General features: G+C 42.2%; 1 protein-coding gene across 9 annotated transcripts in view; it reads right to left on the minus strand.

The window, feature by feature from the left end:
- Cobl (cordon-bleu WH2 repeat protein) overlaps positions 1-27435 on the minus strand; it is a 235083-nt gene that overhangs the window by 44546 nt on the left and 163102 nt on the right. For 6 of the 9 annotated variants that reach the window (XM_052734542.1, XM_052734541.1, XM_052734539.1 and 3 more), the window contains one exon: positions 25727-25897. The exons of the other annotated variants lie outside the window; for them this stretch is intronic. In XM_052734542.1, the coding sequence (XP_052590502.1) occupies positions 25727-25897 (171 nt within the window). The remainder of the gene's footprint in view (positions 1-25726; positions 25898-27435) is intronic. 9 annotated transcript variants of the gene reach the window in all.

Below are 27435 nucleotides of genomic sequence, written 5' to 3' on the forward strand. Positions count from 1 at the left end.
CCTAGGAATTGTAAAAACAAGGGGTATCTTGGGCCTGTCTAACCTGGTGAGGAGGCCTCTTTCTACTGCCACACTATGAACCTTAAATTCATGATGAAACAATGAATAATTGCAGTGTTCAATAAGTGGAACGCATACTTTTGGTTCAAATTTGAGAATCTTGACATCAAAACCTCATCTTCTGCATGGCTAAGGACATACAGTCCTGTGAGTCACCTTACACAGCTCAGAAAAGATGACAAATGACCTGCAATGCCACCATGAAATGTGGGACATCTTAGAGGCCCCCATCCCTGGGCCTACCTGGCCTCCCATGATCCTGAGAGTCCCATCCAGCATTAGGCCAGCCACACCCTCATCTTCATACCTCCACTCCCGCCCCCCCACTTCAGTTGTACTGAAAGTGAGGTCAATCATTACAGATGAAACTGCCATTGTATATCTACAACAAAACCTTTCACTTGGTGTTTCTAAAACAATTGAAATATAAGGTGATGGTTGTTTTCTTTTAATATAGATTACATTTGTTCACCTGTTCTTTTTATTTTCATATTGATGGCTTCTTAAGTTTTGCTATTTATACATCCATCTAATGCATGGAGCTTTTAAGCTGTTTGGTATAATACAAGGTGTTCTAGCTCCTGTCTTGGATTCAGACCACATCATATGTCTTATACAGAACAGAGCCTTGAGGTGGACTTTTGCCACCTGAGTGACAGGTGCTAAGTGGCCCAGACGTTCTAGATCAATCAAGATTATTACATTATTTTTCTCCCTCTTTTGACTGACTGGCCTAGAGGTAAGTGACTTCCTGAACTTTGTTCTCCATGACATTCCGCTGGGCTAGTGGCTGATTGGTCTTGCTCTAGCTCAAGATTCTCTCTTTTTTTTTTTTTGGTTTTTCAAGACAGGGTTTCTCTGTGTAGCTTTGCACCTTTCCTGGAGCTCACTTTGTAGACCAGGCTGGCCTCGAACTCACAGAGATCCACCTGCCTCTGCCTCCCGAGTGCTGGGATTAAAGGCGTGCACCACCACTGCCCGGTGTCAAGATTCTCTTGAAGTCCCTTCATCTATGTTGCCTGAGTGGCTCCGGGTCTACATCCCATTATAGACCCCTCGGTAATGGAGACTGGCTCTATCCTCTAGGAGCCCAAGGGACATCAACATCCCACATCCTTTCTTACGTTTTCCTCTTCTTTTCTCTGAACACGACATAAGCAAATGGAACTTACCTTTTACTTCAAACTTTCCCTTTCCAGCGATCAGACCATTACAGGTGTCAGAGTGAATGGGGCCCACCAACCCTTTGATGTTGGACATCTGTCCTCCAGGTCTCAGGGACAATAAATCTGCATTATTCTACCCCTCCCCTCAAAATATGTTGCCATAATGTCATGAAGAGACCTATAAAAGTGAGCAGGCAGCAGGGAGATTAAGGGATCCTCAATGACTGTTAAAGTCTAGGTCTCTGAGGATTACCCATCACACATCCCCACCCACACCTACAGCCTCATCTGCTTAGCTGGCCAGCTCATTATTTTCGTCTTCTTATTTGTGTACATCGTCTAAAGTCTGGAACACATAGACTAGCACAAGCTGTGAACATGACTTATTCAAACTGCTGCCTGGGTCTGTACTAATGAATAAAAGCATATATATTTAATATGGAAAGACACTGTGACAGGTGTTGTTTTAAGACAAGTTCCTTTCTACATAATATCAGAAACCCCCAAAATGAAAATATACCATGAAATATGTGGAGAAAAGCTAAGAGACTAATATTTATGCTCATATAATGCTTTCTTCTATAACACATACATACCCCGCAAAATTACCATCTGAAGGCCGCTCAATCCCAGTGAGTGGTTAGCCTACAGACCATGGAAAGTCACACCATGATTTTCCCACGGAGCCCTCTTGCCACTCCAGCAGGCTTGGTGATGTGTATCTGCTTGTAACGGTGACAAGATCAGCATCTGAGCCCATCATTTGGGGAAACTTGTATAGAATTGTTTCTAGCCCTTTCCAAAGTCAACAGACTACACAGCCAGCAAATTAAACGTTTCATACACAAACCACCTGTCTAACGCACAATTATGGTGGCCCAAAATAACTTGGCTTTATTGGTCAGAAAACACTCACCTCAGCAAATCTACCAATCCCCAAAATAACCTTCATGGATGCTGAGGTCCAGCCCCAAGTTTTCAAGGTCAGTCCTCAGGACTTGAGGCATCCCTTACTTTCCTTTTCTGAAAGGAAAGGATGGCACACTATCACCAAAGTTTACCTGGTAGGTTGCTATTAGGATTCTTTTTTTTTTTTTTTTTTTTTTGGTCTTAGAACAAGGTTATTTACCCTCTAGATTAGAAAATCAAGAAAATACTAGCAATTGGAATAAAATTGCTCATTCACTCATTCTTAGGATAATCATGGCGGTCTACATTTGGCTGCTTTTACTTCTGTTTTTTTTTAAGGATACACATATAAGAAAATTTTATAATATATGAAGAAAATTAGATATATCACCCACTACTGATTTAGCCACTCATTCTATAGTCAGTAAATTCAAGACAACATTTTCCTCTATCTTTTGCTTACAGAATGCACCCATTTCACATGTTTCTTGGCGTCCTGGTAGAACTGTGGTCTTTTGGAGACTCAGATAGCGCTGACCAAGTGCTGGTAGCAAATGATGCTGAGCACAGTTCTTCAGGAGGCTACATGTGTGGAGCCAGCATCCAACATACCATGCTGTCCTTCCCATAGCTGGGAATCAAAGGGTGGAACTGAAGCGGCATCACCTACCATCACCCCTGAGTTATCCACTAACAAACTTCCTGCTGTCTGTTCTCTCGTCATCCCTTTGTTCTGCAGGCTTAAGGTTCTCCATCCTAGAGTTCTATGAGTAGACACAACAATGATTTCACTCAACTGAAATTTAAGACTGCTCACCCCATCACTTTGGGATCTTCCTATCTTTGAAGGCTAAGAGAGGGTTAGAATGATGGCTAGGGTGACTAACCCAGACTACAAAAGGGAAACTGGATTGTACCGCCTAAGAAAAGTAGGAAAGAATCTCTCTTTAGAACACAGGCTGCCCCTTAGGGCAAGTCTCAGAATTACAATGTCCTATGATTAAGGTCAATGGAAAACTACCCTAATCCATTCCAGGCAGACTACTAACGGCTTAGACCCTTTAAGAACGAAGGTTTGGGTTATTTCACTAAGTAATGAACCATAAAGAGTCTAGGTTCTTAATAAAGGCCAAAAAGGGATATAGAAAGAAGGTAGATGATAGAAATATCAGTTCATGCCATGAATACTGTTACAGAAATGGTGACTACAGTTATACTTATTTTGTTATGAATATACTTCTAGACATAAACAAATTATGCAAAAATAAATCATTTTCTTCTGATTTTCTTTCCTTAACATGTAATACCACTGACACTTTATGTCAGTATTTAAGTATTATTAATTTTACACCAAGAAAAGAGACAGGTCTCAGAGGTGCTGCTGCCCCTGGAAGAAGGGAATACTAAGGTTTCCATAGTTTGCAGTAGAGCTGCATTGTGTTACTTGATATTAAGACCTTGTCTTTATCTGTATTTGGAGATTAAGTGTGATTTAAAGGCATCCATGTGGTCAAACTGATGAGAGGGAGTGAACTCCTGACAGTTGTTTACATGTCATCTGATGAGTCTAAGTGAGCAAAATATTTCTGGGATGTCTGAGGCTGGTATGGAACATGAGCATTTTAACTATTATAGATTAGAAGAAAAAGAGGATTTACAGAGTTCAGTATTCAATCTGCTCAGGGTCAAAAGACAACAAACTGCTCTGTTTGCAGGGTGACTTCCAGCCCTCTTCACCTTCAGACAACAGAGCTCCTGGCTTGAGGTCCTTTACACTCAACTTGCCTTACAGCTCTGCTGCTCTTGAGGCTGTTGCCCGTATATGGCAGATGGTAGGGCTTTCTGGTCTCCTGTCACACATGAACCACTCTGAATTTTAATTCAGTTTCTCTTTAAATAATGAGCATGCAAAATACAAGCAGGTATCTCTATGTATCCACCAGTTCCATGAATAAAGCATTATTACATTATTAAAGCATTCAAGACTGAACATATATACGCTGTTTTCTTGTCATTTCCTTTAAACAATACGATTCATATAGTGCTTGCATTATATTGAGTAGTATAAGCAATCTAGAGATAATTTAAACTATATATGAGAGGATTACGTAGGTTGCATGCAAATACTGCACAACTTCACAAAAGGAACCTGGGCATCCAGAGTTCCCTGTGAATACTGAGGGGTGACTGCATACGTCATTAGGGCTAAACAGTAGGCAGGATTAATATATCCATATTTCATAAAAACTTTATTATTCTGCCCATGCTTTGAAGTTGTTCAGAGAATGAATTACACAATTAGCAATGGTGTAATTCCTCCCGAATCAGCTTTCCCAGGGTGCAACCCTAACTGCATATCCAGCATGGATGTTTGGCACAGCCTCCCACTTTCCCTCCCTTCTTGCTTCTTTCAACTGTCCCATGAGAGGTACAGAACTCACAGCCATGGAAACATGCTTGAGGGCTCAACTGCCTCTCTGTAGCTTGGGGAATCCTGTACTCTGGTTAGACACTGGGGGACAGTGTAGCAGGAGGGCTCAGGCTTAACTTTTATAGGCTTTGTGTCCAGCACTGGGCCTACCTGTAGCGACTGGGTGAGAAGCTCCCAGTTAGCATCAGTTGTGTCTCTGAAGTGGCAAAAGTGTCCACTCTAGGCATCTCAATTAAACACTGGCTGCAGTGCTCCCAGAGGATGCCAGGGCTAATTTATTCCTGCGTTTTGTTGCTGCATAGAAAGACTAGTACTTGCTCATGGGCACGGAGACAGTTGGTAATGCTCTGCAGTACCAAGAAAAGAGGGGACAGAGGAGTCCGACTCTTCAACTCCTAGCAGCCAAGGGCATGCCATCCAGAACTCACAGCCATAGTTGGGGGGCATCAGAGGTTCTCTGAGAAGTGGCAGGAGCTCCCCAAGTGCTAGGCATTCATTTTCAAAAGCAGTTAAAGATACTTTAAGATTTCTCTCAAAGGAGACAGGCAATGACAATATCTCAAGAAAAAAGAGAAAAGCAATTTAGCCCCACATTTCTCAGGAAGGGGTCTGAAGTAGAAACTGAGGTTTTATTTGGGCTTACTTCATAACACGATCAGCATTTTTCTTCTGATATTTGTTGTTGTTGTTTACAATTGAGGACTTGAGTTGCTTAATCTTTCTAGTTTGTAGAAATCTGAGAAGAGTATTGAAAGAGATCTTGGGACATCAATGAGAGACAGGCCAAGGGAAAGGAGTGAGAGGGCATAGAGGATATCTAGAGTGCCAGGCGCCACCTATTAGACATAAGCATCACTGTACCATAACACTTTCAAAGAGACAAACTGATGTTGCCTTGCCTCTTTTTCTCATAAGAAGCAAAAAGTCTAGATTTTAATGTATAATTTCTTGCATTTTGAATTGTAGCCATTTTCATACTAATTATGATTTGTTCAGTGTTGATTGTTGTTCTAAATGTTTCTGCATTTATTTGCTTGTGTAATTCTCAAAAGCAGCTTTTCTTTTCATAGAAACTCTGGCAGAGTACAATTAAATTGCCTGAGATTATCCAATAACAGAGTTAAGAGCTTGGCCCAAGTTGTATGACTCTAGCCTGCTTGCTGCTCTGGAGAGGCTTCCGTAGACACCGTTGGGGTTGCTCAGGATCATTTCTACCTCTTCTGCTTGGAGAAACAGCCTAATTGTCTAGCACAAGGATCCTCGTGACCCGATGAAATCTTACTGTCCTTGCTATGGCTTGGTCATTGCATTCTGGCGTAAAAAATGTAACTGCATGGATCAGTCACCCTGACTGACTCTAGAGCTCACATGAGACTTACTTTGGTTTAAGGGAGCTAGTTCCCACCTCTAGAGTCACAGTCACTGGAACTGGCAGAGACGAAAGGCATACTGAGTGACATTCCAGCCACCCATTCCTGGATCTGTTATGCCAAACAATGGAAAGCGTGTCTCCGAAGAGGTATTTGTACATCTGTGTTCCCTCTGGCATTAGTCCTGATAAGAAGTGTAAACAAATTAAATCTCTGTATATGGATGGATGGAGAAAGATAATATGGCATACACAAACAATGGGAGTTACTGCGTCTTTACAAGGAAGGCAATTCTGCCTTATGCCACCATATGAATGAATCTTGAGGGCGTTGTGCTAAGGGCCTTGAGTGAGTCACAGAAAGACAAATGCTGTGTGATTCCATTTACATGAGGTACCTCGAGCATCACATTCTTAGAAACAGAAGGTGGGACTGTGGTTGGCAGAGGCTGGGGAAAAGGGCAAAACAGAAGTTAATGGATATAGAATGAGGCTTGGAAGACAGCAAAGGACCTGGAGGTCTGCTGCACAGCCATGTGAATATCCCAACACCACAGAATCATGCACTTGGAAATATCTAATGTTGCACATTTTGTGTTATTTTTAAAAGTTATAATTAAGGGCTACTAACTGATTCAGCAGTTTACTCAAACAATTTAAGATGCCTTGCATAGGTCAAGCAAAAACAAGTCTAAGCAAAACACAGAGGCTGCCAGGCCCTTGGAGCAGCGTCTCGAGGGCCCTTTTGCCTGCGAAGTCTGCAACACAATCTGTGGCTAATGGTTAATATCTTGGCTCAGTTTCCTCAGAAGTCCTGTTAGCTGGGAGAAACTGGTGACAATGTGGTAACCTTTAAGATGGATAGAATTCATTACATTAGAGGAGTGTAAGTAACTGACTTCAGGAGAACATTTGCAGGTCCATAAATATGAAGCATCTTTACAATGCTCTGAAAGAACACAGGATAAACAGGAAGTGAATGCTGAGCTTACTATGAATGGTCTGTAAAACCCAAAGTTCAAATGCAACCAAGGCACAAGATAGGTTTCAACCATGGTGTGTGTGTGTGTGTGTGTGTGTGTGTGTGTGTGTGTGTGTGTGTGTACACCAGCATACAGGTGCATGTGTATCCACAAATGCTTGAAAGGTCCAAGGAGAGGCTGAGAGTTACATGGGGGCCAAGGGTTGGCACAAGCAGAAGTAGCCTCTGATGTCAGCATGGTGTAGGATATCACAGTCCCTGATTGCTCCTAGAAGCATCTCCTGGGATTGACAGGTTTTCTCTGATAGTCAGCGGAGAACTCAGTGTCATCAGAACTGCAGACACTCTTTAAACTGTCAACATGGATGAAATTAAGTCAGAGCAAGGGCAGGAATACACACAGGAAAATGGCTACTTCAGGGACAGGGCATCATAGACCATGACAAATGTGGGTACAATCAGTACAGCTAGTAGCTGGAGAGAGGTGGGGTACTGACATGGAAAAGGGCCCAGGCCCTAGAGTCAGGAGCTACTGCTGTTCCATGATTACACATGGGTACATCATACTCTCTGCAGCCTCCACTATCTCCTTAGCAACCACAGGATGATGACAGCGATTGTTATGGTCCAAAACTTGTTCTAAAAACACACTAGCTGCAGCAAATTCAGAATGGAACATTATGTGAAAAAAGGTCTTGAAAGTAGTGAAAAAGTAAGTCAGACCATAGGGTAGGCCTCCTTCGGTGAGACAATATGACTGGCATTCTTAACAAATGAAGAGATCAGAGCCCCAAACACAGAAGAGCTAGGAAGGCAAAGGGAGAAAAATGTCATCCATGAGTCAATGAGAGAGCCTGTAAAGGAACCAATCCTACTGACATCCTGATCACGTACTTGTGGCCTTCAAAGCCAGGGAAGAACACATGGCTTGTTTGAGTGGACAGTCGCCTCTACGTCATAGTAGCCTCCGCAAGGCAGCAGTGTACGGTGTGGCTTTGGAGAAGAGTCGAGTACAATCTAGTCTCGAGAGGTGTCCACAGGTGGGAAACTATGTGAGCCCAGTGCTTTGGCTCATCTCTGTACTTGTGGACTCAAGGGCTTCAAACATTACCAAACACCACTGCCCGTACCTCAAATGGCAAGGGCTGCCATGCTCCATACTCTCCTTCTGGGGACCTATGGACAGTTTTGGGGGACGAGGAGGAGGAGGCAGCAGAGCAGATGCACAATGCCTGGCCGCACACTAGCAGGAGGCACGGTGAAGGGAGGAAACAGACACAAAGTTAAGCGAGTGGGGCCCAACTGGCAAGGAACACGGCTTGGCTTAAGCATTAACTTGATTTTTGGCCCAGACATGTTACTTATCTCTGTGCCAAGGTTTTCTTATTTGTAAACCGAGGATGTTAACAACAGGACTGCCTTGTTAGGGCTGTGGTAAAGATTAAATAATTAACCCATAAAAATGGGGGGGGTACCTTTAGCTACTTTTACCTCATGCATTTATCCTATGAGGGGTGAGGCCATGGAGTACAAAACATTGTCCATCTCCAGAAGACTTCTTTTTGCAGACCGACTATGTGCCCACCCCCCCTCTGTGTATCAGCAATATCCAGACACAAAACAGCTAATGGATGCAGATATTAAGATGAACATTGAAACAAGCATATCAATATGGCGGCATGAGATTCCGGCCCTAGCCAAAGCTGGATAACTCTCCATTTTAACCATTTGATCGTGTTCTCCTCCATTTGCAAATCTCCTTCCGGTGGCAAATTAAGAAGCACAGTGGTTTGATATAAAATGTAATGTTTTATTACATATTTCAACACATGGTCCCTGGCTCGAGGTGCTCATTTAGAAGCTTCTGGAACTTTAGGAGGTAGAGCCTCCCTGGAGGAAATCAGTCCTTAGGGGTGAGCCTTGATGTTTCATAGCTGGCTCTACATCCTATTCACCCTTTGCTTCCTAATTACAGATGCAATGTGACTAGTGCCTCAAGCTCCTACTAAGGTGCCCTGCCACCATGAACTACAGCCCCTCAAAATGTGCTCCAAAATAAACGCTTCCTCCCTGAAATGGCTTTTTGCTGGGTATCTGGTCACAGCAATAAGAAAAGGACCTGAGATAGAAAATAAAGGAGGCCATCAATGATTTCTGGGAAGGCTAAGTGGACAGGTTCACAGTTCTTACAAAGCCAAACACAGGTTCATAAATATCATGTGTGACATGAACTGGCATCCACAAGCTAATAATATCACATACTATACTAACCTCATATACGGACATGTACACATACAATGCACTATGTCTGTATGCATGGTTGTATATGTGTTATGAATGTATATATGGATATAGTGTTTCTGTAACAATGATGTATACACATGCATGTATATGGTATGGACACTCCTGTGTGTTGTATGTACATATACATGTGTTTACAGCATGTACCAGTGTCTTTCTACATTATACATGTGCATATGTATACATTATACAGAGATACAGTGAATAAACATGTATATTCCCACAAAGCACATACACACACATGTATATATGCACATAATGTTACCAGATACATGTATTCATTAGTCACCCCAGCAACAGCAGATGGAGAATCTACCAAGCTGAGTACAGGCAGGCCTTCCCTTAACTGTGTGATTTTAAGCAAATCAGTTGATTCTTTTGGCTTTACTTTCTTCTTTGTGTGACTAGAGAGGGATCAGCTTTAAGACTGTAGCCACCAAGCCTGCTTGTTCTGTGTGACTGGTTGCAACATAATACTGGCATAAAAGCAAAGCCCTGGTGTTTATTTTTTTGTATCTTTGTTTCCATTCTGCAGAGCCGTCCATCGACAGGATAACTAGAGCTCCCCCTGGTGGTTACATATATAAGCAGATAAAACCACTTGTTTTCCAAGATACCTTAAATTAAACCAGCCCCTTAGGGACCTGCCAAGCTTTCAGAGAAGGAGGGTTGGTCAGCAGTTGGTCCACACTGGAGCCTGGAAAGATTCTCCCCTGGCACAAGCCCTACCAACTCCCGAGATGGTCTGAAGGAGACTGGTTGAAGCTGGTCCTATCAGCTGGCTGTCAGGTGGGGTTTGGATAGCAAAGAGGGAGGTTGACATATGTATGAGAAATGCATTCATGCTTCCTTGGCAGGAGAAAGTGGCACGAAGAACAGCCTCATGTTTCCTCTGGAAATGGACAGAGGGACAGAGGGCAACATCTTGTGTGTATGTTTACACATCTGCATTTTCACTTACAATAACATATCCAGACGATTGCATGGACGACAACATGCCGTACTCAGTTTTCCTTCTCCCAAGAGCGAGGCCACTTCATCATTAAGGATGTTAATTTCAACGTGTGATGGTCCACACTTCAACAATCTCCTAGTTAGATGGGCTGGAGCTTTACATCTCAATTGATTTACAACGTCATTAGAAAGCATGTTTTGCTCATCTCCCCCCTTAGATTTATAATACTGACATAAGGTGATGTATGTAGACAGGTAAATAATGTTTCATTTGTGCAAAACATATGCATACCTGCAGAGTAAAAATGGCTCTGGATAACAGAATATTTGGGGATATTTGAGATAAAGAAACATGTAAGGAACTGTGGTACAGATTGAGAGGAGTTTGCCTATTTAAGAGAAGACTGAATGGAAGAAAAAACGGTGGAGAGAGAGGCTGTCAATGACGCGCTCCTGGGTACAGGCAGCATACAGCAAAGACAGAAACGGGCCCTGAGAACAAAGGTTCTTTATTGCTCCCAAGAACCACCCATTCTTCTGTACAAACAGCAGCTCTATTAATAGCATATGTTTAGTTTTACACCTCTGTCCACCTACGGTCAGACAGTGAGGAGCCTGGCTGTGAGACACAATCACACAGCCACTCTCCATTTAGTTCTCTTATTGGAAAAGCAGCACCCCAAGACACCTAGGGGCCAATACAAATGTTGGGGCCAAGGGGACCAGAAGGGTCCAAGCCTGTGCTTACGGGCACCTGCTGCCCGGGTTTCCCTGGGGGGACGTAAGTCTGTGCGGAAGGCTTCTCATACACTCCAGAGGGACTAGCTTTCTAAGTTAAATGGAACTTCAACACAGGAAACTTCACTGAGCCGTGAGGCCATGCAATTATGCCATATGTATGCTTTCTTGCCATCCCCAGTCTCCTTTGTTTGGAGATTTGTGTGAGGCAGGGGGCTTTTACATTCCTCAAGGCTGCTTCTCCCTATAGTCCACCAGAGTAGACATTTGTTCTTCAGTCCTGGTCTGTTCCAGGCCCAAGATGGCTGTGTGGCACACATCAGTTCTGGCATCTGGACTCAGGTTTGGCTTACTCTTTCCTCACTTCTCTCCCTTCTTCACCCAGTTTATAAATCTGGACACAACCTCTCCAGTCTGCCCAGTCCTCTCTTTCTGTGTCCTCCTCCTTTTTCTTTTCTTTTGTTCTTTACGGGGGAATACCAGCAGACATTGTTTCCTGACTGTTAGGCAGCTTCATGCGTTATGATAAAATGCACTGTTTACTTAAGAAGGAGAAGAAAGGGTCAGAAGTCATGAGGGTCACTTGAAGATAGAATAAACAAAGAAATAATGATATAGAGGGGACTACTCAGTCATGGTTACTAACTCCATCCAGCTACTGAAGAGAAACATGAACCCACCTACCCGCTCCATCCCAAAGAGGCCTCCTGAGCCGCGTAATTTTACTATTTAGGTATTTGTTTTTAGTGACATGTTTGAAGTTTTCTTGTTGTTTGACCATTGTGACTGATGAGAGAAGTACCATGTTGAGCTGTTTCCCTGATCCATATTCCGTGGGCCTGAACAATACAACAGTGTGTATGCACACACATACACCCTCAAAGAGGAGACTGGAAGCAAATGCTCTGTAATTGATGAATTTCAGGACCTTGGCAATTTATAATTGATTGTGACGTTTGAAACGTACCTTGCATCATTGTGAGGAAGACCTTTACCTCTCCTTTCCACTTCTGGAAAATATAATCCTACCCCTATTGCAAAAAGCTTGTTTGGTTATGGGAAATGTTAGCCTCCACATAGAAATATTTTGAATCCGATTATAGGAACTATAAAAGTTGTGAACAAACTGAATCATATTATACATCCAAATTAAGATGAAAACTGTGAAAATTAGCAGCTGATAAGCATCGCAAACACAGATGCAATGTGTGATTGATTATAATGGGTGCGAAAATGAAATACCAGTTGAGTAAACAGTTGGAAAATATCTCCAAATTATTTCAGCTGCAAAATTAGCAGCTTTTACGTAAAATGAGAAAGTTTCAGAATCCTCACATCAAGAGTGAAAGCTCATGCAGTTGACAGACTCACTGTGTTCCACTGTTCACTGGATAGATGCTCTCTACAGTAAAAACAGAAGCCTTTAAGCTAATTATAATTTACAAATAATTATAGTTAATTTTTCTTTTACCTTAGCATTTACTATAGAACAATATTCTCCAGGGTGCTTTCTGCTCTGTGAATGTGCAAAAGAACAGGCCAGTTACTAGTCTGCTTGATTTGTGGGTCTCCATTCGGGACATGGGAACTATCATCCTTTACAGATAGCACGCACAACACATTATGGAGAATAGATATCAACATGTTTTCCCTCCAGCTGGCTTATCAGGAGAAGGCATGACCCACAAAGTCAGGGATGGGTTCTGGAGTAAGTCAGAGAGGAGCGCCTTTCTGAAATGCAGATGCTCTGGGGCAAATCAATGTTTCTAATTTGTAAAAGACTCTGGTATAATGCATGGCAGACACTAATCTGCCTGACTTAACTGAGCTTTTCTGAATAATGCTGTATCAGGCTTTTAGGTACTCGGTCATAAAGGTACATTGGGGACTGTCAGAGACTACCCATCCATGTCTTAGGTGACTTTTTATAATCAAGTAAGTGGGGCTTGTGCAGTCAAGTTGTGCTTGCCATGGACTGAACTGTTCTCCCTTTGTGTGTGTGTGTGTGTGTGTGTGTGTGTGTGTGTACTCTACTTCCACTCATCTTCAGTATATTTTTCCACCATATCTCTTTCACTTTAATCAATGATTTCATAAGTAGTATCACCCTTCCCTTTTGTACTCATGTTTTGCCTTGAGAATTTTTGGCTGCCATCTTTCTTAAGCATAATAGCTGCTTCTCACACAAATGCTTATTGCTGTAATTATATACAATCTTCTACAAGCTTTAATGTCTGGCTCATAAATTCTGATGCTTTCCCAACATTTTATAAACATTACCTTTTCTTGTTTAGACTTTCCCCACTTAATGATCTGAGGTCAAATGACTGCTACTTATCAGACAAAAGTCCTTTATTTCAATGCAAAAAAAGAAAGAAAAAGGGAAAATTAAAAAAGAAAAAGAAATGAGAAAGCACTTTCTAATGTATGTGTGTATGGGTGTGTGTGCGCGTGCACGTGTGTGAATCCTACCAGTTTTTGGCTTTTATCCCCAATTCATGGCACTACATTGGTTTTATGTAGCTCTAGCTTGTATTTGTTTTATTACACATACCAGCATCTGCTATGATCATTCCTGTATTTGTTAGCTAATGTTTTCATTGTGATCAACAAGACAAGAGCAATAAAAACTACTCTAAGCAAAACCCTTTTAAAAGATTCGGAGAGAAACACACACACACACACACACACAAAAACCTCTCAGATCAAATGTGTCTTTGCACACTCATAAAAGTTAACCAAAGCAAGCAAGGAACATTTGCCATTTCTGCTTAACCTTAAATCTTCAGATAGGATCATCCTCACCTACTCTGGGATGACAGAGTATGTCAGCTTCCTCAAGATTGCAGAGGTTTGGACACCATGGAGATCCAAACCCTCCCTTGTAGACACAGTTGCTAGATTCTTTGGTACCTCTCTCATCTGGACGAATCTTAGGACCAATATTTGTCCCACAGAGCCGCTGTTTTTTCCTTCCATAGCTAAGAAAAACCCATGTGTTTGCTAGCTACTCTTATTTTCTGGACAGTGGGACAAGGCCTAGCATCAGATCAGTGCTTGATGAGTATCTAGTGAGAAAAAGATGGATGAATAATGAACAGAAGAAGGGAGAAACAGCTCCTCTTCTCCTTTCTTTTGTAAACTAGCCAAATGGCAGAAGATAGAGTAACAGGAAAACTGGAGACATACCAAGGAGTTGGACCCATGAATGCCCAAGTCGGGAAGGGCACATCCTAGGTCCTGAGTTCTAGAGGTCAGAGTTCATTCATGTGTTCAGCACTTTGTTTTGCAAGGTAGATAGACTATTTCCATTCTGGCCAAACTGACAATACCAGAAAAATCATGTATACAATCTGCTTCTGAGGAAAATGGAGACTAAATTCTGGAAAAGAACATGGAGTAAGAAAAAGTATGAATCAATAATAAGCTAAAATAATGTACTTCACAGTAAGAGATGCATGTATCAGTGAATGTCCAATAAGTCGATATCATCAACTTAAAATTTATATTTAGAAGTCTTTATCACCGTCAAAGAAACATGAACCTTAAGCAAATCTTTGCCATTTTTGCATTTATATGTAAATTCTAAAGAAAGTAAAGGGGGTACAAATGAGCCTTTTTTTTTTTTTGTCCTAAAATTGGAAGAACGTAGAAGGACAGCAGCATCAGAGCCCGGACAGCAGAGACACCAGGAAAAGCCTGAGGCAGGAAGAGGCCTGTCCATCAGGAGCGCTTGCCATGGGTAGGGAACGACACACAGCAATAAACTGTAGAGGAAATAGATGGCAAAATGAATGTAAAGTCCTGGCACAACAACTGCCTGCTGGTACCGTGCACTTCAACCCCTGGAGATTTCACACTGCACACGGAGCGGTGCTGGTCAATTGACGTCAGCATTGCTTTTTTTAGTCCCTTTCCAGGTCTGTTGTTAAGTGGGTCTATTGATCCAGCAGTAGAATTCTGTCTCCAGTGAAAGCTGTGTTATGTCTTTTAGTTCACCAGATAAAATAAGCAATAACACCTATTAGTTGGAAGAAAAATATTATTTCCTACCTCATTTATTTTATTTTGTTTTTGTATTGCTTAAGAATTTCATACGTGCATATAATGAGTTTTGACCAAACCCACCCTCCCATTTCAACCTTTTAAACTCCTCTCTTTTCCCCCCACTTTTTGATCTCAATTTCCTGTATCCTTTTAAAAATACCATTGGATTCACTTAGTCCTGCCAGTATGTGCACGGGTATAGGCCCATCTCTTGGGGGCATGGATAGCCTCTCAGAAGATGCACCCCTGAAGAAAACTATCTCTGTCACTCCCAGTAGCTCTTCATCAATTGTCAATAGCTTTTCAGCTAGAAGCAGGACTACCTTCTGGAAAAAAATGGCCAAGCTACCTGTAGAGCTAGTGAAAAATAGGTTGTATTGTTTTATAATGTTCTCAAGGTCAGATATCCCTTCTTGATGCTGGTGATACTGGGCAGAGCTCAAGCCTACATTCACAGGTCAGAGTTCACTGAGTTGGAGATAGACATGAGGTGTCAGTGCAGGCTGTGATACAGTGTTTGAAAGGTCCTAAGCTCTTTTTAGTCCTGCTGTTTCCTCTAGGGCGAAACTGACCTATGATAGATATAATAAAGGACGACTACAGGGAAGTAGTTCGAAGTTTTAAGGTCTTATGGCTAAAGACTGAAATCAAGGACTCTGAATTAACACCATTGCACATGGCTCTCTAAGACGCATCTCACAGGGAGTGGCACTATTAGGAGGGGTGGCTTTGTTGGAGTGGGTATGGCCTTGTTGGAGGAAGTATGTCACTGTGGGAGAGGGTTTTGAGGTTTCTTATGCTCAGGATACTGCCCAGCGTCTCCGTCAACTTCCTTTGCCTACAAGATGTAGAACTCTCAGCTACTGCTTCAGTATCACATCTGACTACAGGCTGCCATGCTCCCCACCATGATGATAAAGGACTTACCCTCTGAAACTGTAAGCAAGACACTCCAATTAAATGTTTTTCTTTAGAAGAGTTGCCATGGTCATGGTATCTCTTTACAGCAATAGAAACCCTAACTAAGACAATCATGGACCTTATTTACTTTTGATAAAAGGAAGCAATGGTACTTAATATTTTTTTCACCATTCCTGAAAAACCAATGTGCCCATTACTTATTTCTTAGAAGAATTTAAATTTATATGAATCCAGAAAAAAGCTCTCATAACATTTCATATAAAAAAAGTTGTATTCCTAACTTGATTTAATGCTATAAGCTAAAGATTTAAGACACACAACCATAAGTGTAAGGGCACAATTGTTGAGTCAACATAGTGCTTGATTAACTTGTGGAAAATTGAAGATAAACTTGTCTCCATGTTTCCTAAACAATTTTACTTCTTTTCTCCATTCTATATATATTTATTTCTTTTTATTGATATGATGGTAAATAATAACCAGCTGTATAGAAGCAAAAGCATAATTATAAGTTTTATTGAGATAAGGATGGGAAGCACAATATTTATAAGAAATTATAAAATATGTAATACTGATTTTATAAGTTTTATATAACCAATTGATTCTGATAGAATACTTTCATTAATTTTTGTCAAATTCCTTAATTTATAACAGCAAAAATACAATTTCATTTTTTATTCTTTGCGCCTTGAACAATTGTGTATCTCTGTCTTAATTACCATTTACAGCAAAAAAGAAGCTTCTCTGAGAGATGTATTAATCTATCACAGTAAGTCATTAGGAGCTGGTTTAATACCATGTTGATTTAGCAAAGGAATAGTAGAAGGTTCTTCCCTAGGACCTAGGACCTGTCTAGTGATAGGTTCTCAATAATGCTGCCAGGTATGGGTTCCATCTTGTGGAGCAGGCCTTAAATCCAATCAGAAAATAGTTGGTTACTCACATAACATTTACGCCCTTATTACTTGTATTGCCAGGCTAGTTATCATCATGACTTGCAGGGGTCACAGCTGGGTAATACTGATGATTACTTTTCTCCTCTGGTATCGTGCATAGTGTACCTTCCAGCACTATGAAAACTAGCTGGTAGAGATGAGGCTTCAAGGTGAGGACTTGATTTTTCCATGTTCTAAAACTCCAATCTGTGATATCTGCAGCAACAGGTTCTTAACGTCAAGTTCTGGAGGGTAACCAACAGCACTGATAACAGCCCGTAATGTCTGGGGTCTTTGGGACCAAATGGGCCAACAACTCCAAAAGTAGTAACCCATACCTGGCACTAGGCCTTTTCAGATGTAAGTATATGATGTCTAGTAGTGGCATTGCTGCTCTGTTACAGGGTGATTCCATTTAAAGTCTTTATATTTGTGTATGTATATTTTTTAAGAAGTAGTAGGTTTCTTAATACTTTGCTGAAATATCTGCAGTGTTGTTCTTCTTCTCTCTATTCCCTCCTTTACCCTGTTCTTCCATCCCTCCCCCCAATTATCCCTTCCTGTCCACTATCCCCCTCTCTCCTTTTAGGCCATGGTGTTTTAGCCTTCCTCCCTTTTAAATCCTCTCAGCCCTAAATGGGACATCTATATCACACTGTTTCCTCCCCCAGCTCAAGGATCACTGTGGAAGAGGGACTGGAAAGGCAGCCAGAGCCAGAGGCAGTGGACGGCTAAAAGGAACTGTTTCCAAGACAGAGCAGGACAGCTGCACATATGATGTTATGATGTCACAGCAGCTGTGATAGTGTGCCCCGAACCTGTGCAAGCTCAAGCCAGACCAAATCCCAGCATGGAGAGGGTGGGGAGGGGGCGGGCACCAAGTCCCATTCGTAGCTAAGGAGGTTTTGGCAATTAATAGCTGCCAGGAGAGTGAGAGTCAGTCTTCTTAAGGGTATATCCCCTGGTGGGTGGACTACCTCCCAATGAAAGGCCACCAATCTAAGACTGGGTGGGCAGCACCAACTGCCCTTGCTGGGTTTAACAAACAACAAAAAGAGGATACAATTTTGGCAGGTAGGGATAGGGGAAGATCTAGGAGGAGGTGGAGTGGGGGAGGGACATGATCAAAACCCATTGTGTGAAATTCCCAAAGAATTAATAAAAAAATGAAAAAATTTCACCCTTAATATTTTTCCTTTTATTAATAATTCTATTTAGCAATTGGCTTATAACACTCCCAAAGATTTAACAACATGCTTTCACGAGCTGACACAGGCCCCTGTCACTGCACTGTCACTAAGTTCTTTAATTCTCTTTCAAGTCAGGGACATGACACCTTATAAAGGGCTGGAAAGAATAAGCAACAAGAATTAAGTTCCTAAGTTTCTTTTTTTCCCTCTCAGTGCTGCACACAGACTGTGGCTTTCCGTGCTTCTATCTTAAAAAGCATCCAATCTTCGTGCTAGGTAGGGATAATAATGCCCAAGGTACAAAAATAACAGGCTGAAAATCTAGTCAGGGACAGACTCTGCTCCCACAGTCAATAATTTCCTGCTGTTTTATGGAAAAGGCTATTCGCTCATGATCTATTTCCTGTTTTCCTGGATGCTCTGCCTTTTCCCACAGCAGCAGGAGCAGCTGTGCAGCAAGCTTCCTTGCCATGGTCAGGAAAGGAGGAAATCAATAGGAGAAAAGGGCAAGGAAGGACCGTTGCTGAGCTGGCTCTGACCTCTACCCACCTGTGGACTTAAGGAGCTTTGCAATCAATGGGTTTGTTTTTAAAAGCAGAAGTATTTAGCAGGGGCGGGGGCAGGGTTGGATTTTAGAACAAGAGATTAGGTGACTTAGGACCACTGACCCAAATGTAAAGGCATCTTCACTTCATCTCACTAGCTTTAGGCTCTCTCTTCAGGCAGAGACAGTTGTCGCTGGCCATCAGCCCTCCCTTTGTGAGTATCTGCAGTTAGATTCCAGGCAGGCATCTGCAAGCTACCACGGCAGCATGCTCCAGATCTCTCGGTTCCTTAGCTCCTCTGCTGAGTCACTCGCCTGGAGTGTGAATTATTATTGTTCATTTTGCATTGATCAAACTCAAATTACCGACTTTTAATTCAAAATGGTAATTCTTTTCTCTGATCTTTCCTCCCCTCTGGCTTAGAATTTCCTTAATGTGTTTTAGAACAGGGTTTCTATTCAAATTTAAGAGGATTCTACAGACAATCTTAACCAAAAGACCCTGAAGTGATCACAATTTAAAATCAAAATGCTAGAAATAACACAATGGGATGGCTCCTGCTGAGAACAGGAGAAAATGGCCTAATTTTTTTTCTATGCCATTACAATTCCTGGCCAATTCTCTTATAAACATATATCCAGAGAAAGACTTATTTCCTCAAGCTATTCACAAGAAAATGTGTAAGAGAATGATAGCCATTGGATAATTTACTAAAAAAAAAATTAAAAAATTAAAGCAATGCTTCAGTATAAGCTCCATGTGCTCTATCTGCAAATCCCCAGGGTCTTCTAACTGGAATTTGTAATTGATGAGCCACTAATACCCCAATTAGGATTGTACTGTAAATCCTGAAAACAAACAATTCAGTGCAACTCATGGGATGATTCCACAGAAGTGATTCAGAGAGCAGATTCAAATGCTCTCAGAATGGAGGCTGGTTAGAAAGCTATGAAGCAAGACCCAAATGCACACATTATTATTGGTTTAGACATGCATACCAAGCACTTGCCTATGTAAGTAGTGTAAGTAGATACCTAATGGGAAATAGGAAAACTTATTAATATGAACAAGATTAAAGAACACAGAGCAGAGACCTATTAGTCTTCCACTCTTACAATTATGTTAAGAACCATTCATACACAGTCATGTTGGAGATGAACTTGGTAACACGAGGCTTTGGGAGGCTATTGAACTTAATCACCTCTCTTCCTGTGGCATCCATCCATGCAGAATCTGCAAGATGTTTTGACAATGAAGGTCCTGACTGCAAGGCTCATAGAGAAGGAACCTTAACTCTATGTGTAGCAGTGGCTAGCAGAAGGAAGAACTTACTCTCTGGCAGAGGCAACTTCATGTGTGCCTTCTGTTGTTTTTTGTTTATAGTTAACGTACTTAGGAACATGGAAGAATGTTTTCTAAAGCAGGAAGTAATTTTAAATGACAACACTCTTAAGACTCATGAGTTCGATACACACCTTCACCAACACTGCTTTTCTATTTCCTTACTACTAAGACTATCCAGAAGACAGACACTTTAGTCTCTGGATACTAAAAAGGCATACAATAGCCACAAGGAAGGTGTTCTAAAACCCTCACTGGATGCTAGAAAATACTAAGAATACTGAAGTAGTTACAACTATACATGGACATAGATATGTGTGTGTGTGTGCACGCATGTGTGTCTGTGTTGCATTTATTTTACCATAGATCTTTCAGCAATTTCAGTGTAGGCTTTCCTTTCCTTTTGCACTTAAGGGAAGCATGTCTGAATTGACAGCACTACTTCACTTGCACTTTGGGACCATTATTAAGGACAATAAGGATTACTTGGACATGGGCACTGCAGTATCCTCACAGTCAATCTTAAAACAGAGACGCTACCAAGTGACACTAATGGCAGGTAGCAGCAACAGTGTGGGTACAGGGAAAAGGGGTGATTCAGGTCCTGGGCAGGAGAGAGCTGGATGATATGAGACTTTATCACAAGGTTCAAGAGAGTATATAATTTAAAATGTATGAATTATGTCTGGAATGTTTTAGTTCATTCAGAAATGGTGACCAGAACTATGGGACAGATGAGTGGAGGCAAGGAAGGATGTCCACATTCTGATGCTAGGAGCACTATCAGTACTTCCTCTGCTCTGTAAAAATCAGGAAATGAGAGAGATAGATAGATGCCAAGTCTGAGGTGGCTTGACTTGCATGACACTGTCCCTCCTCAAGAGGACTATTCCCTGGTGATTTCTGGCTTTCAGGTCCTTGGCTGTGCTGTCTTTGACATTACTCTTTCATGTGCCCTTTACCAAGACACAGCACCTTCTCTTTACACCCATTCACAGCCTATCTTATGGAGACAACCACCAAACTGTAGGCTTCTAACAAGCAGGGCAGACACCACTGGCTGTGTACGCAATATTAACCATGGTACCCCAGTGCCACCCATCAACTTCCAAATGCCTCAAGGAGAGCTGGTCCCCAACGCCTCTGTCTAGATGAGCCTGGTTCATTTAAGGTGATGTCATTTTTGTCAGGCCTTGGGCCAATGTATTCTCCAGCGTGATCAAGAGACATGGAGAAACCCTTTAATGAGTTTGCTTCCTGCTACAAGGGATTAGGAGAGACAGTTGTCTCCCTCTGAAGATTCTGGTGTCTGTATGTAATCTATGAAAGAATCACAGACCTCTTGCTTGAGGCCTGAGAAGGAAATCACCCCAAAGGGGACAGAAAAGGGGCAGAAAGCACCTGGGTCTCTGGTGACCAGTTTGGGCTCATCTCTGCCACTCCTGCTCTTTGACATGACGTTCTCTCACTGGGGACACCAGCCCTTGAAGATAGGCTTCATTTACTTGCCACTTGAGTTGGTTACCTATTGCTACCAAACAAGCTGCCCCAACACCCAGAAGCTTAAAGCAATAGCATTTCTTACATCACAGTTTTGTAGTAGGCCTGGAGACCAAGCATACTTAGTTGGATGACTGTGGCAGAAGGTCTCCCACAAGAGCTACATCATGGCTGGGGCTTCATATGCAGGCTCTGCCGGCAAGATGTCTTCCTCCACACTGACTCAAAGGGGCTGCTGGCAGGATTTGTTCTTGTGCTCCGTGAACATAGGGTTTCAGTCCCTTATCCAAGGGTCTCCTGAAAGCAGCTCGCATATAGCAGCCAGGTCTCTCAAAAAGGAAGGAGTAAGGGATGTCTAAGATTAAAGACACAGCCATCATCTAGGTTCATTTTGGAAGTGACAAGGATCTCCCTACTACTTTGTCACATCCTCTTCATTAGGAATCACTGGGGTCAGGGAAGGAAATTAACAAGGAGGAAGGACATTATTAAGGAACATTCTAGAGGTATTCACCACATTTGAAGGTCTAGCTCCAACTAAAGAAAAAAGAAGCAAGCAGAAATTGATATACTAAACTCCACTTAAGACTTTCAATCTCTCTGAAGTAAAATGGACACATGTCTTTTAGAGAACATTGGCTCACTCAGGATAGTCTACAGTACAATTAGGATAGTGTTGCTGAATTCTCTCTAGCTTCAAGTGAATCTCAATTTAATGAAGCTGAATGGAAAAGTGGTCTTTACTATGTCAAGCACCAAGTTGTAAGATAAACAAAAATATAAAACAACAGCCTCTAGCTTCCTTAGGCATATACCAATTACATGTAATATAGGACAAGAAAGGGTAAACACATAGAGATGACTAGAAAAACTCAAGTCAGAAGAGTGGTAGGCGTGTTCCTAGATAGCAGGGTACACACAGATAATGCAGCCTGTCTAACAAGCTGGAGTGTACAGACTTCATATTAACCTGGATCTAGTCTGAGACCATCTAAGTTGGGCTACAGAACAGGCTACAACAGGTGGGCTCTTAAAGCGAAGTCCATACATTAATATATGGCTACTTCCTCTCTCTTCTGGAGCCCTTGACTCTAGATATGTTCATAAGTTCCAAATCTGTGTGAGAGCAAACACATGGACACTGTCTTTCCATTTTCTCCCATCACAGGTAAGTGTGGTTTCACAGCCATGGATCAAGTGTTTATAAAGGTTAGGGAGGAAGTGAGGGAAGGGTTGAAATAGAAAGATAGACTGGGAGCTATCAAAACACAGGACAGAGGTCAGAGAACCTATTTTGTGTCTTCCCATTGCCCTCCTACATCTGCATACAGATCCATCACCGATTAGCTTCTGAAATGTTCTCAAACTTAGGAAGGCTAGTTGAGCTTACTGCTTCCAAGAAAGACTAAAACACCCGAATGATATATACATCTGTTACACAAATCACAAGGGGTATGCCAAAGCCAAAGGTGTCCCGTGGGTGATTTCGGCACAATGAGAGAAAAGAGCAGGTGACAGACAAAGCAAGAGAGAGGGCCCGAGACACTATAGTGAGAAACTTCACTGCATTACTTAAGGCATTCAAGCTCAGTTCTCTAGCATGGCAGAGCTGGGGTGGAGTCTACATGAGGTCTTGTGCATGAGATTCCTGATGGGCCATCTGGCCCTTACAGATACTCAAGATAAGTTCCCACTGAGGGCATGGCAATTCCTTGATAAGGAATGAAGTTTTAAAACTGAAAGGAGGAAGAGAGACAGAAGAGCTTGGAGCTTGCATGAAAACGTCTCTATTGAGCATTTATGTAGCCCAAACAGCCAGAAGTCTGATTGAGAGAGCATATGATATGGACACAAATCAACACCAGATACTTTATATGCTCACCACTTTTGCCTGTCTTGAGACAGGTAAGAGGAGTAACTAGATTTCTGCTTTATGGAAAGAAATGGAAGAATACAAAGGTTTCATTTTCCTTAACTATTCTTTAAATCCTGAATCAAAGAAGGCAAGTTGTAGTCTGCTTGGCTGGGCAGGTGATTGCAATTTTCAATGTCATAAACATCAGACAGGCCAGTTCTGCTAATTAGGCAGCATAATAGCTCTGCACGGGATGCCTGCGATTCTGGTGCACACAGTCAGGAGAGAAGAGGAGTGGCCTCAGGCTGCTTCCAAGGGGCTGGACTGCATTGCAGGGGCCAAGGGAGACTGAACAAAGTGGCATTTGTTGACTCTCGGCATATTCTCCACTACCTGCATCTTTGTGGGTAGGGAGGGTGGAGGAAAGGTGATTTATGATGTGGAGCGCTAAGGAAATGCCGTATTTGGAGAAGTAACTCAAAGTCGGATGGCAGTGACCATAGGATGAGAAATTGAGCCACAAGGCAAGAAGAAATCAAGTCTGCTGCATTACTTTCACACCCCTCAGACCTCTAAGGACGTCTCAGGGCAGGCTGGGAAATATCTTCATAGTACTGCCAATGAAGAGGGAAGCTCTGCCTCCCAAGCCTAATGAAGGCTTCTGTAAGCTCCTCCCCAATCCTATCTGCCTGAAACCCCAGCCTGCTTGCTGGATGTCAAAACATCTGGGGGTCTGAAGAAAGGCAAGCAGGGGAGAGGATTCAGGTTTATCTGGCTCTTCCACCCTTTGTAGACCACCACATTGCAGGTCTTGTGGGTGTTCCTTCTTGACAGTGTGAGCTTTACTGTGCTCACTCACTATTTCTGTTCACTTGTCCCCACAAGGAGGAGATGCTGTGAGTGAGGATAACAGTCACAGAAGTGGCCTCTGAAATTATCGTGTGCCTTGGTGTGAGGGGGCTGAGAATGCCCCTCTCTTCAGAGATGCCACAATGGCTTGATACCACCATAACTAGCATTTCACTGATGTCTAGTTGATTTTTTATAAAGATTTATTTTTATTTTATATGTATTATCAGTTTCCTTGCATACACACATACACACACACATACACACACACAGGCACACTATGTGCATGCCTGGTGTCCATGGAGGTTAGAAGGCAGCATCAGATGGTTGTAAGCCATTGTGTAGGTGCTGGAAACTGAACCTGGGTCCTCTGTAAGAGCAACAATTGCTTTTAGCCACTGATCCATCTCTTCAGCATCTCTAGTTGATTGTTTGTTTGTTTGTTTTTTCAAGACAAGGTTTCTTTATGTAGCCTTGTCTGTCCTAGAACTCACTCTATAGACCAGGCTGGCCTGGGATTCATGAGATCCACATGCCTCTGCCCCTTGAGTGCTGGGATTAAATGCAGGCACCACCACCACCTGGCACTTGTTGATTATTAATAATCAAATACTTTGTAATAATTCATTTTCATGAAGAAACATGCTCAATATAAAGAGGATAAAAATAATTGAAGGGTATAAGAACTATTTGTGGAGAAAGTTAAATTCAATCACCATTATTTTGCCTCAAGAAAGGAACTAAGTTAGAGGACAGGTAATTGTCATTTCCAAAGTTAGAAAAAGGTAGATGCAACGGTGGAAAAGCACAAACTTCCTACATGGCACAATTATACAGATGTTGGCAACTGGGCTAGTTCAGAGTGACACTACACTATTAGAATACATGGGCTGTGATGTAGTGTGCACTGTCACAGGCCTGGAACAAAGGTGATGCCTTCCAAACATGCTGAGTGTGTAAAGCTCTTATCCATCTCAAGGGAGAAATGCTATACACAGTTATTAACATTTATTAAAAGAATCTCAAGAGACTGTGAGGGAAAGTGATGCATAGTGAGAAACAGGCACAATAGAACTCTAATTCTGGCTGTGGCCAGACAGAAGCTGCTTCTGCTTTGGGTTTCTCAGCTTCTTTTAACTACAGAGAAGCAGTCCAGTGCTTACCCACTGACGACGAGGGTCACAGCTGACTTAAAAAAGTGAAGTACTCCAGTTCCTGAACACTGACTGCCCTGACAGGCATTCGCAGTCGTCCTGAGTGAGCCTCCACAGGATGGCAAAGTTTGCTCTGCCAGTGGCTCTTGCTCTCTGCCCACATTCTGAGGGAACTCCCAACACCAAGAGCATCAGCTCCTTCCTGGTGGTACACCCACAAACACATCTTTAGCTAAAGTCTAGAGGCAGTAGGAACAACTGATTCACTGCATCATTCTTACAGGCCACTGTGTGGCATTCACAGTGCATTCTCTGTGAAGCTAGATGCATTGCATTGAGCATTTGGAAAGAAATTTGAAAAGGAAAGGTACAGATTTCCAAAAGCAAGAAGGGAATGTCTGGAAACATATTCATACCAGTAGCGACCAGAAAGACAGATGGTCAACACATAGCTGGGATGGAAAACAAGAGGCACGTACGTTTGGGTCTCAGCTCTGAGGTCTCGGAACCAGCGCCTTCCCCAGGAAAGGTGACAGGCTCTGTCACATCTGTGTCAGGAGGAGGGTAGGGTGGGGGCGGGGGGAGCACTAACTGGGGTGGGCCCCGGGCTGTGCCTCTGGGAGGCTTTTGTGGCACCTGACGTCCAACACCTACATGGAATCAATAGGAAGGATTCAAAGGTTAAGCCAAAGGATGTCCTGTCTTCTAACCAAGGGCACATTGCCATTGCTCACCAGACACAAAACCAGTCATAATCAATACCATAGCTCACACCACTATGCCTCAAACCAGCCATATGCAACACCAAATCCAACAACAAAGCAGACACACACACAACATCAAATTTTATACCAAAGCAGTCACGCCCAACACCAAATCTAACACTAAACAAATCACAGCTAATACCAAGTCAAATACCAAAGCAGCCACATTCAATTTCAAATCCAGCCTCAGTCTGTACCAAACAAGTCACATTCAATGCCAAATCCCAGTTCACTCTACATCAAGCCAGCCACACCCCATTTCAAAGTCACTCACCCAGTTGTACACCACAGCCAACCATCTCCATGCTTAAACATTTCATATACACAGTGTTTTACTGTCAGCTATAATTTGGAAAGATTTGCTTGGTTGGTAGCCATTTGTGTCTGTCAGGCACAATTTCATAAATGCTGGCCCGGAAACAAGTTGAGAGAGCCCTGGAGGCAGCACAGTTGAAATGAGACTATTCCTCACATTGGCCTTTTACAGGCTCACAGATCTCGTTCACTTACTTTTGAGACTACCTCACTATCAACTTCTTTCATTTTTTTTAGGACCAAAGTCTTCAAATTTTCTTTTGAAGTGGGTTCCAGGTTGCAGAAAGAGCTAGAAGTGTGCAGTCCACCTGTACTTTGTATCAAGAATCAGAGAAGCCCCTTTCTGTTTGTTACATGTCGGGATACATTTACAATTTTATGTGAAAACAGATTTCTTATACTAGTGATTTTTGTGAAAGCCAATCGCTTAAGTTCATACATGACATAAATTACCATGTCATAATTCATGTTTACTGCTGTGTTTTTAAAAATACTTTCTTCAAGATGTACAGTTTAGAATCTTCTAATAATATAGCCTATGGTTTATGCCCTTCGCCATACAACTAAAATATTGAGAAATATGCTCTTCACTAAGAGATAGACTCATGTATCCCCTCTTTGGATCTGGTTCTCTAGATGTAGGAAAATACTGACTTCCTCATGCTAAAGTCATCTCTTCCCCAAAGTGCAAATCAGTCTGAGTGATGCTGTTGGTGGCCCCTGGCGAGCAGCCTTATGTGGGAGGAAGCACACATAAGGTTACACCATGGGAGTAAGGCAGACTGGAAGGATGCTCCCCGTGCCAAGATTTATTTGTGATTTCTAATAAATTAGACCCTTGACCCAAAGGAAGGGAACTGCAATATTATTTTACTTCATGTTCCAAAAATAATTCTTGCTTTTTAAAATCTAGATGTCTGAGTAGAAAAATCAACTTTGTGTACACGTGTGTATGTGTGCAACATGCAGTGTGTGTGTGTGTGTGTGTGTGTGTGTGTGTGTGTGTGTGTGTGTGAAGAATCTTCTTTCTGTCTTCCTTCTAACCTGATACCTAGATTTTGTTGCTGAGGTTTGTGGGGTGTTGTGGATATCCTCTTAATTTATGGATT

This window comes from Peromyscus californicus, unplaced genomic scaffold, assembly GCF_007827085.1.
Source record: "Peromyscus californicus insignis strain IS unplaced genomic scaffold, ASM782708v3 Scaffold_13__1_contigs__length_99412109, whole genome shotgun sequence".
NCBI classification, from domain to species: Eukaryota; Metazoa; Chordata; class Mammalia; order Rodentia; family Cricetidae; genus Peromyscus; species Peromyscus californicus.